Source organism: Diaphorina citri, unplaced genomic scaffold (assembly GCF_000475195.1).
Source record: "Diaphorina citri unplaced genomic scaffold, Diaci psyllid genome assembly version 1.1 scaffold806, whole genome shotgun sequence".
In the NCBI taxonomy this organism is placed as follows: Eukaryota; Metazoa; Arthropoda; class Insecta; order Hemiptera; family Psyllidae; genus Diaphorina; species Diaphorina citri.
In genome coordinates this window covers 26547-37118 of record NW_007378238.1, presented here as the reverse complement: position 1 = coordinate 37118, position 10572 = coordinate 26547, and the positions used below count along the sequence as shown (strand labels likewise).

Genomic DNA, 10572 nt, shown 5'->3' with positions numbered 1-10572 from the left:
TTTTTTCCAAATTCCCATTTTCTTTTTTAAAATTTTCCCCCCTTTTCCCCCCGGCTCCTAAAAAATTTTTTTTTTTTTTTTTTTTTTTTTTTTCAAGTAAATCTACTAAAAAATCTACTAAATAAATAATGATAGTAAAATAAATTTAATAAAACAAGTACCTACCCAGGTGTATAAATCAAAACTGTTTTTTTTTTATTCAAATAAGTAATGTTCCAAGTTCCAACCTAGTTTGTCCTTGTTTGTGTACCTTACTGCTAATGAAATAAATTATAAATTAAAACTAAATGATGGAATTGAATGCTGAATTTTAAATTAGCTAAGTTTATAAATTTATTAAGACTTATACCTACTTGTCCTTGATTAGTTTTATAGTTAGGTAAGGGAGGCACCTACCATCTAATATTTAATAGGAAGGTAGATGTTGTCTGTTACGATTAACTAAATTCACAAAGTTTCATATTAAAATCAGTTCTCAAAATCAGATTCATTAGATTTTAATTCCTTATAAACTCTCAAGGCATTATTGCCTGAGGTTGTACCTATATTTATTTCGCTAAAACTCTATAAGTAGGTACATTCGAGACCTAACCTACCTACTTTCACAACATTCAAGTAGACGCAAATACTAGGTAGGTACTTCAATTTCTTTCACAACAGATACTAAAGTAGGTAACTAGATAATAGAAGTTTTGGTCTGTAGGAACAGGATCATCTTTTCTATTAAAAAAAGAGGCTTTTTTTCGATTAGATATTATTAACGCATTCACTTCCGTCAAATTATTAACACGTTCACTTCCATCAGTTTAATCACACGTTTTCTTCTCTCTCGTGCACAGAAATAATTTAACAAAAAAATTACAAAACGGATTACCCTTTGAGGAAACCTTTCTGCCGCACATTAACCCGGTGCGGGCCCCAGGTTCCAAATGATTGAGCTGGACAGTAACGATGTGTTTGAGCCCGTGCTGTTCTCATCCAATCCGAAATCCTACATGAAATCAAACTCCATCGTCATCATGCTGCTAGACTCAGGGAACAACACGTCACATCAATGGATAAGTTTTTTTTTTTTTTTTTTTTTTAATGCATTATGACAGGATTTTCACAAAGTGAGCTCGTCCACCCAACCAAATCAAATTGTGATCTTAGAAGACTGTCATATCTTCGGCATTGCGACATTCTTTGCCTGTGACTACACTTTCAAAACAAGATTGAAAAACTTAAATGTAAGATAAATACAGACAAATGACTCACGTTTTTCCTTAGCCGCCTTCCTCGACTGTGCACCGCCACTGGTGGGTCCTGTCACTGCTATCGCCTTCACTGCACCTGTCACTACACCACTACCCTTTCCCTTCACCACCTTCTCCTCTCCCCCCTCTCTTCCTGTCTCTTCTCTTCCTCTCTCCTCATCAGAACGTTTAGACTGGGGGGCGGGGCATTTCCCCTGGCCTTTAGCTCCGCCCACATTAACCCCTTTGTGATGCACGTGCACCTTCTTGCTCTTAGTGATCATCTTGATCTTCGCCTGCTGGTAGGTCTTCATGAAGAGTGTTATGTAGAATAGTGTCACCAGAATGACCGAGAGAAGCAAGATGAGACACAAATGTGACGTGTTGTTCCCTGAGTCTAGCAGCATGATGACGATGGAGTTAGATTTCATGTAGGATTTCGGATTGGATGAGAACAGCACGGGCTCGAACACATCGTTACTGTCCAGCTCAATCATTTGGAACCTGGGGCCCGCACCGGGTTAATGTGCGGCAGAAAGGTTTCCTCAAAGGGTAATCCGTTGTGTAATTTTTTTGTTAAATTATTTCTGTGCACGAGAGAGAAGAAAACGTGGATTAAACTGATGGAAGTGAACGTGTTAATAATTTGATGGAAGTGAATGCGTTAATAATAATCGAAAAAAAAGGTTGGGAGGAACGCTTGTTCACGATGAACACGTTGATGTTGGAGTTGTTCGAGGTAGTGGACAGCTGAGGAACAAAGGGGGAGAATAAGTTGTTGTTTTTGTTGTTGTTGTTGTTGTTGTGGCAATAACAATGATTCCTTACTATCCTTCCCATGTATCATCTCCGTTAAAAGGTCGAGGAGCCACCTAGACTAGTCTGTCCCAAAATTCCACGGATGTCTATAAAGCAGCGCGCACACTTACCTATACGTACCGTATTCGGGACGTATAAGTGTGAACGCTGCTTCAGGAGAGATAAATACTGTTGAAGTCTCAGTCCTCAGTGGCCTATCTTTGTGGCCGAATGGTTAACAGCAGGAACTCTTAACCCAGAGGTGTCTGCTTCCAGTCCAGATGGCAATTTTATGACATTTTTTCTGTTCCTGTATAGGCATGCTAAAGAATGAGCATTCATTTTACGAAAGGGAACAATTTTATGAGAGCTTTATGCCAAGTTTCGACGTTCTCTACCTATCAACACTCCAATTAAGACCGACGGCTGTGAATATGTATCCTACGTACCTAAAGTAAGTAAGTACGTACCTGATCTATATTCTTGGCTTTATTCTTCCTGGGCAAGGTTTGTATTCCTCCTCTATCTTACCTGATCTATATCCTTGGCTTTATTCTTCCTGGGCAAGGTTTGTATTCCTCCTCTATATTACCTGATCTATATCCTTGACTTTATTCTTCCTGAGCAAGGTTTGTATTCCTCCTCTATCTTACCTGATCTATATCCTTGACTTTATTCTTCCTGAGCAAGGTTTGTATTCCTCCTCTATCTTACCTGATCTATATCCTTGACATTATTCTTCCTGGGCAAGGTTTGTATTCCTCCTCTATCTTACCTGATCTATATCCTTGACTTTATTCTTCCTGAGCAAGGTTTGTATTCCTCCTATATCTTACCTGATCTATATCCTTGGTTGGTGTGGGTGTTGGTGTTGTTGTTGTTGTTGTTGTTTTTGTTGTTGTTGTTGTTGTTGTTGTTGTTGTTGTTGTTGTTGTTGTTGTACCAATAACACTGATTCCTTCCTATCCTTCCCATGTATTATCTCCGTTAAAAGGTCCAGGAACTCGGCCACCTAGACTAGTCTGTCCCAAAACTCCACGGATGTCTATAAAGCAGCGTGCACACTTACCTATACGTACCGTATACTTTCTGTCTCCATATCGGAACGTATTCGGGACGTATAAGTGTGAACGCTGCTTCAGGAGAGATATATAGGTACTGATGAAGTCTCAGTAGCCTACCTTTGTGGCTGAATGGTTAACAGCACGAACTCTTAACCCAGAGGTGTCTGCTTCCAGTCCAGATGGCAATTTTATGACATTTTTTCTGTTCCCGGATAGGCATGCTAAAGAATGTGTATTGATTTTACGAAAGGGAACAATTTTTTGAGAGCTTTATGCCAAGTTTCGACGGTCTCTATCTATCAACACTACAATTAAGACCGACGGCTGTGAATATGTATCTTACGTACCTAAAGTAAGTAAGTCCGTACCTGATCTATATCCTTGACTTTATTCTTCCTGGGCAAGGTTTGTATTCCTCCTCTATCTCCCCTCAGTTCTGATCCAGAGTTGCCTCGGCTACGATATACAGTGACCGTTTCATAATCACTCGTATCATCTCCTGGGACAAACACAAACAATGAATATCAAGGATGCTGCTTTGAAGTCTAAGGGCAAAAATTTCCTAAAAATGTTAGAGCGAGGGATTTCGGAGTTTGGTTGTCCGAGTCCCAAATAAAATTTTTTTTTTTTTTTTTTTTTTTTTTTTTTGGTGGGAACGACATTTTTGACGAGCATTTGGCTACATAATATATGACCAAGACCAAGCTTGCATGACTGCATACTTGAAGCATTGGAGTTACGTCTGTCTTCGCTACCTTCAAGCATTGGAATTATTTCTTCCACGAAATGGCAAACTTTGATAGCCATCCTACACACCAACAAACGTGCATCATTAGAAGGCTTGATCAAGCATACAGCGCTGCTTGATTGATCGTGTGTAGCCACCTTTATACTCACCTCTAGGATTGGTCTGTAGCGATGACTTGCGAGGCAAGGTTTGTACTCCACCCCGATTGTTCCCGATCGAGTTCGGGTCTTTTCGTTTATACACGGTGACAGTATCGAAGTGTGTGTCGGAGCCTCCATTGCTATGATGTGAGGAGCGGCGGGGTAATGTGCCCCCAGAATTCTTAGGTCTGTCCCTGGGGAATGTCAGGAGAGAAAAATCGTTAAGGAGGGCTCAAAAAGGAACTACATCTTTAGATAGGTTTTTCACTTCACTGTATAACTTCGAAAGGACTTTTAATGACGGAGGTTTTACCCTCCATATATACCAGCATCATCACAGCCTGAGTGGGGCCGGGAAAAGCCAACAGAAAATACATTAATAATTAAATGAAGTTGATGTCAAATTGTGTTGGTCACAGTTAGTAGGATGTTCCGGATGTCTCTACTTTGTTTTTTTTTTTTACGTCTGTCTTTGGAATCGAACCCGTACCCTCCACTTTCCAACTTACCTATACACAGTGACGGAATCATACTCCTTCTCCTTCCCGTACATACTCCCATACGGGTCTTCCCCCAAGTAGTATTTTCGGGTTCGATTCTTGTGTTTGGATCGAGGAGGTACAATGGGTTCAGAGTTCTGAGTTCTGTCCAGCTGATCTGGACTGTTCTGACCTCCGCCATTGTTTGATGTAGAGTTCCGCTTCTTACCACCTGAAATGGTGAATGCGGAATTTCATTAATGAATTTTAACTGTGTTACCTAAGTATTAATGAATGCTTGTCATAAATATCATTCTTTGATTAAACTTCACTAAATTTTATTTAGGATTAGTACACTCACTTTATCTTATATGAGGAGATTAAATTATATTGATGTACAGTGAAGATAAACTCCCCAATATCTGACCTATCACACCACTTTTTAATCAGGATAACCCAATAAATAATAGACTCACCATGTCTCAACTTATCGACAAACTTCTTGAACGATTCGGTCAAACTCGCTCGCTTCGTGGAATTTCGTCTCTTGACAGAAGCCCCGCCCCCTGCATTCCCATTGGTCGAGCCCATCTCCTGATTTGGCGCCAAATTCAAATTGTACGCCGAGCCCCCGATTTTCCTATTGTAGAAATCGCTCTTGGATCTGTCCTGTAGGCTGAGGTCGCTTTGGATGGGGTCTGGGTTGCGAGAGATAGGGGTGGGGTCAGGGGCGAATCGGGTTTTCTTCTTGTTGACTTCGGCATAGATCGGAAGAGAGGATAGGGAGCCGCCACTCGGGATGTCTGGCTTGTACATTACCTGGTTCTGAGAACAGAAATCACATGGTTAATAATGATTGTTTGATAAACACCGTCACTGTATGTACTTATACTCCTATGACTGCTTAGATCTTAAGTGATGAGGTTTTAACCTCTTACTCACATTAACCTCATCCAGCCTGAGTGGAACTGATTGCCCAGATGATCACCCGTCTAAACACAAACCACGCAGAACGTTGCTTAACTTAAGCGAGTTATGGAAACCTAGTGCATTCAACTTGCTGTCGCCACTGGCTACAGAAAAATAATAAAATTGGTTTTCAATTTATTGCTCACCTTAGGTAAGTCAGAAGACGAGTTGGTTCTGTACAGCTGAATAGGGATCACCCGATTAACCCTTGTGTGTTCCTCGACACTGGATTTCTTCACCTCCGACCCATCACTCAGTAGGGACGTGTTCTTAGATTGGGACAGTTTCCTCCACTCACTGGACGTATCAGTCTCAGTCTTCCACTCTTGCGTAGTGGATGTGTTGTCCTTGATGTCAGCGGAGAGTTCGGGGATGCTGGACTTCCATTCCGTAATACCTGTGGGTTAATGAGAGAGCAGAACATTAGTGGGCTAGAACGTTTCCAACTTCTAAACGAGGAAGATTTGATGAAACGGAAAGTAAGTAACCGGGTCAGTGACCTATGTAGACGTCACACAGAAAAAGGGATGTCTACGGAGGGTGTAAAGCTCTACAGAAGACCACAAGATAATCCAGAAAATTCCTCAAATTTAATGTGTCCACATTTTTTTACAAACTTGTATCAAAATTGGACCAACTGTTAGAGAGTTAAGGAGGGATAATCTTCCCAAAAACCCCAAAATCCAAACTAGGTAGATCCAAAATCTTCGATTTGATTAGCTGTCCCTTTATCCGGTGTTTGCTACTTGCGTACTAAATTTTCAGGTAGACAGTACTAGCTACTTGCGTACTAAAGATGTACCTACTACCTACTTGTGTACTAAAGATGTACTACTTGTGTACTGGAAAAACCAGGTAGACTGGGGAAAAATACCTCTCAAAATTTGGTCCCACAGAAAAAATCCCTTATTAGGTATATCCCACGAAATAATTCTAGAAGGCGAAAAGAACTTTCGCAAATGATCAACTTCCTTTGAATGATAGGGTTAGGTAGCATGTGAAAAGAACTTTCGCAAATGATCAATCCTTTGAATGATAGGGTTAGGTAGCACGCGAAAAGAGCTTTCACAAATGATCAACTTTCTGGGAATGATAGGGTTAGGTAGTACACAACAAGATCTTTCATAAATGATCAACTTTTTGTATGTTATTGGGTTTAGCATAGGGTTAGGTCGTTAGGAAACATAAAAAGGACTTCTTAATTAGGTATTTGAGCAAAATTAGGAAAATAGGGGAATGTTTTTGTCCCATGTGATTTTTTTTTTCTAATCCTATTATGTTTCTAATATTTTTTTTTTTTATTATTTATTTATTTATTTAATAATTAGTATCATTATCTCTATCTCACTCTGCCCTCTCTCTCTCTCTTTCTTCCTCCCTATTACTCTGCCCTCTCTTTTTTCTCTCTCTCCTCCTCCCTCTCGCCCTCTCTTTCTTTCTCTTATGCTCTCCCTCTCTCTATATAAATATAATATATGCTCTTCTCCCTTCTTCTCTCTCTTTTTCACTCGCTCTACCCCTCTCTCTATATATGTTCTTCTCCTCAGTCTCTTAACACCAGCAAGGGTGGATTAGATAGATACCTACTATGGTTGATTTTTTTTTTTTTTTATGCTAGTTTTAAGTTAAGTTATCTAGGGCCTAGGTTAAGCAATGACGTTGTACTCATACCATTTTGTATATCATGTACAATAAAAATTATAATAAATAAATAAATAAAAGAATTTTCGCAAATGATCAACTTCCTTTGAATGATAGGGTTAGGTAGCACGTGAAAAGAACTTTCGCAAATGATCAACTTCCTTTGAATGATAGGGTCAGGTAGCACGTGAAAAGAACTATCACAAAAAAATGGTCAACTTTCTGGGAATGATAGGGTTAGGTAGCACGCGAAAAGAACTTTCACAAATGATCAACTTTCTGGGAATGATAGGGTTAGGTAGTACACAACAAGATCTTTCATAAATGATCAACTTTTTGTATGTTATTGGGTTTAGCATAGGGTTTGGAAACATAAAAAGGACTTCTTAATTAGGTATCTGAGCAAAATTAGGAGAACAGGGGAATGTTTTTGTCCCATGTTAATAAAAAAATCCCTCAACCTTTTGAAAAATAAACAAAAAAGACCTAGTACGCAAGTCGGACATCTTTTTTTCATTTTAGTACGCAACTAGAAGGTTAAAATTGAAATAGTACGCAAGTGACCTACAGCCCCTTTATCACAGCTATCTATTCTTCAACCCACTTTCATTCGGGTTTTGCGTTTGACAGGCATAAGCTCGTAAAGCAAAACTGTCATGAGTGGTTCTTTCACAATATCAAAGGTTTTCTGAGAAGACTTATTTTGACTTATTTTCTCCTACAAGTGACCTACAGCCCCTTTATCACAGCTATCTATTCTTCAACCCACTTTCATTCGGGTTTTGCGTTTGACAGGCATAAGCTCGTAAGGCAAAACTGTCATGAGTGGTTCTTCATCTTTCACAATATCAAAGGTTTTCTGAGAAGACTTATTTTGACTTATTTTCTCCTTATACCTACTTACCCCTATAGAAGGGTGAGGAGGCTTGGGAGGGTAGTATAGTGGTCTCTGTAGGAGTGACGATGAGTTTGGTAGGGGAGACTGACTTGGTGGGTGGAGCAGACTTCATGGTGACGTTGATAAAACTGGTTGTACGAGAACTGGTAGGCCCGTTGTCTGGAAAAAAAAGAAGAATAAGTCGAACCCAAAACTTCGAGCTTATAATGAAGGAGCGGCGTGCTACCTTTCAAGCTAACTAGGCAGGCAACTAAGGTTTTATATTTGATTGACTAATAATTTGATTGATACCTATTTGAAAAGTCTAGTTTTAAACTAGTTATAAAAGTCACCCAAAATAGAAGAGTTTATCACCTGCGAACCAGGAGAGCTGACCCTAACAGTGGACACTGATGTAGGATTAAAGCAAGGGAGATATATATAAAAGTCACTCAAAAGCGGGTTTGATTCCCTCCATGGGCAATATTTATCCTAAATAGATACGAGTGTAAGATTTGTTCTAGGTTTCTAGGAAGTCTTGCTTTCTCCTCTCTTCGATTTTAGGAACAATAAGACCTCCATTACTACGATTCCCTCTATCAAACCAAAAAAAGTCTCTCACCTGTTGAATTTTTCGAACTAGAAGCAGAAGATTCAGAACATTTTAAACGAATGCAAATCTCAAGCCAGGCCGTAGCAAAGTGTTTAAACCAAACAATGTAACGCGGAACTGTATGGATTTAGATTTAGACCAAGACGACACAACACAGAACAAATGAGGCAAAGATAAAGCACATCATGGCGACTGTGAAGAAAAAGAAGACAAATATGTTGATTATGATCGTAATGATAATCATAATGTAGGTAGAATTGAGAAACAAATTTGTAGAATTGAGAACCCTAGAGATCGGTTGTTTTTTACTCAATTACCTAGAGAGAATTTTACTTTTGGTTGTTTTCTCCTTTGTAATTGATTTTTTGATTTTTCTTTCATGTAATGATTTAAAATCAAGACTAGAGCCCGTTCTTCCTTTTAATGTTTCCTAATATGTAACTACCGATATAATGTTTAAGTCACCCATCCATTTATTGGCCTTGCTCGGCGTAGCTTAACATATAACTACCGATATAATGTTTAAGTCACCCATCCATTTATTGGCCTTTCTCGGCGTAGCTTAACATAGGTGACGCTAAAACCGGTCTTAAATGATCGACTGAAGTGTTATCTAAAACTTTCTCGCTTTGAGTTCATAGGTCGTCGCGACAAATTTCAAGATCAGAGCTCATTTGTGTGAGAAAATGTGGAAAAAATCCCCCAAAAATCAGTTTTTTTGGCTTTATGGTTTTCTGGACAAAATTTGCACCACCATTTTCGTGATACTGGTAAAAAGACCTTTAATTTGATATATAGGTCGACCAGGTTTGGATTTATAAGTCCTTCTATGGGGACAGACTGAAGGACTGACAGACAGACACCGAAGCGAATACAATAGTCCGTCCCTTATACCTTTTTTATTACTATTGTAATAATAAAGGAAGGACGGACTAAAAAGCCTCTCACCTGTTGAATTTTTCGAACTAGAAGCAGAAGATTCCGATCCAAAATGATTATCCAACCATTTGGATGTTTCAACTCGTCTGCTCTGTTCTTCCTGAACTATATCTACCGGAGACTGAGTTATAGCATCCGACCGTTCACCAGCTAGTGGACTTGCAGTCTGAGGGTTGTGGGTTCCGGGAGTGGGCGAGGCGTTTTTCTTTAGCTTGCGGATACGTTCGGAGAGCGTTTCCCACTTGAGAGCGGGTTCTAGATTCAGACAATCTGGATTACCTGCAATTGGATTTGTTGGATTAGAGAGCGGAACTTGTTCTGGAGCAATGCCATGTTCCTAGATAAGCAAAATGATGGAAATGGATGCCCACTTGAAAGTGACTCAAAAACCCAATAGTTTGACAAAGTCTATGAAAACCCGTAGCTCAGAGAAGAAGCTCCATAAGGTTCTATTTAAATTCCAAAATCTGATTAAATGACAGACCAATTTAAATTGGGGTGGAGGTTGAGCACCGAAGTTAAGGAAAACCCAGAGTCGGCAAACCCCGGTATTAGAAGTTTGAACTTGCTTCGTTCGTTCATTACCTGTTCCAGCTCCGGTGAAATTCTCGGCGGAAAATTTGACTTTCTCTCCGATTTTGACTCCGTTCTCCAGATACTCTACAAGGTCCTGATCCTTAGTTTTCCTGTAGTGATGAGAACTCTCATGAACACTTTCGTGATCCTCTATATCTTCCTCACACGGTTCCTGGAGGTCATTCACCTGGGGGATGAATTAGAATAGAATAGAATTGAACAGATTCGAATCGAATAGAATAGAATTTCATAGATTGAGTAGAAGTAGAACATAGATTGAGTAGAACCTATCTATGTATTTGAAAATTTTTGAAGCAATACTGCTTGTTTATTTAGTTAAAGAGTTCCTTCAGCCAGTCTAGCTAGCTAGGAGGGTAGCGGACTTGCCTTGTAAGCGTAAGGTCTAGAGTTCTCTTGCCTTCTGGGACGAACGTTATCTTAAACAAGGTTTGTTCTCGGAACGGCTGGAGTTCTCTTATCCTCCCATCCTTCT

General features: G+C 39.5%; 1 protein-coding gene and 2 long non-coding RNA genes across 3 annotated transcripts in view; 2 read left to right on the top strand and 1 right to left on the bottom strand.

The window, feature by feature from the left end:
* Window positions 1-1038, top strand: part of LOC113468661 — an 11260-nt gene extending 10222 nt beyond the window's left edge. Inside the window, exon 2 of the long non-coding RNA XR_003392328.1 lies at window positions 840-1038. This is a non-coding gene — a long non-coding RNA (uncharacterized LOC113468661). The remainder of the gene's footprint in view (window positions 1-839) is intronic.
* An 812-nt stretch (window positions 1039-1850) lies between these two features.
* The window catches only part of LOC103512184, a 34974-nt gene continuing 26252 nt past the window's right edge, over window positions 1851-10572 (bottom strand). The window contains exons 14-22 of the mRNA XM_026825744.1: window positions 10089-10266; window positions 9513-9782; window positions 7979-8131; window positions 5580-5830; window positions 4941-5289; window positions 4495-4696; window positions 3995-4179; window positions 3466-3596; window positions 1851-1985 (exon numbers count right to left, since the gene is read on the bottom strand). Of these exons, the coding sequence (XP_026681545.1) occupies window positions 1851-1985; window positions 3466-3596; window positions 3995-4179; window positions 4495-4696; window positions 4941-5289; window positions 5580-5830; window positions 7979-8131; window positions 9513-9782; window positions 10089-10266 (1854 nt within the window). The remainder of the gene's footprint in view (window positions 1986-3465; window positions 3597-3994; window positions 4180-4494; window positions 4697-4940; window positions 5290-5579; window positions 5831-7978; window positions 8132-9512; window positions 9783-10088; window positions 10267-10572) is intronic.
* LOC113468660 lies at window positions 6329-6543 on the top strand. Its single transcript, XR_003392327.1, has 2 exons — window positions 6329-6423; window positions 6479-6543. It is a non-coding gene; the product is annotated as an uncharacterized LOC113468660 (long non-coding RNA).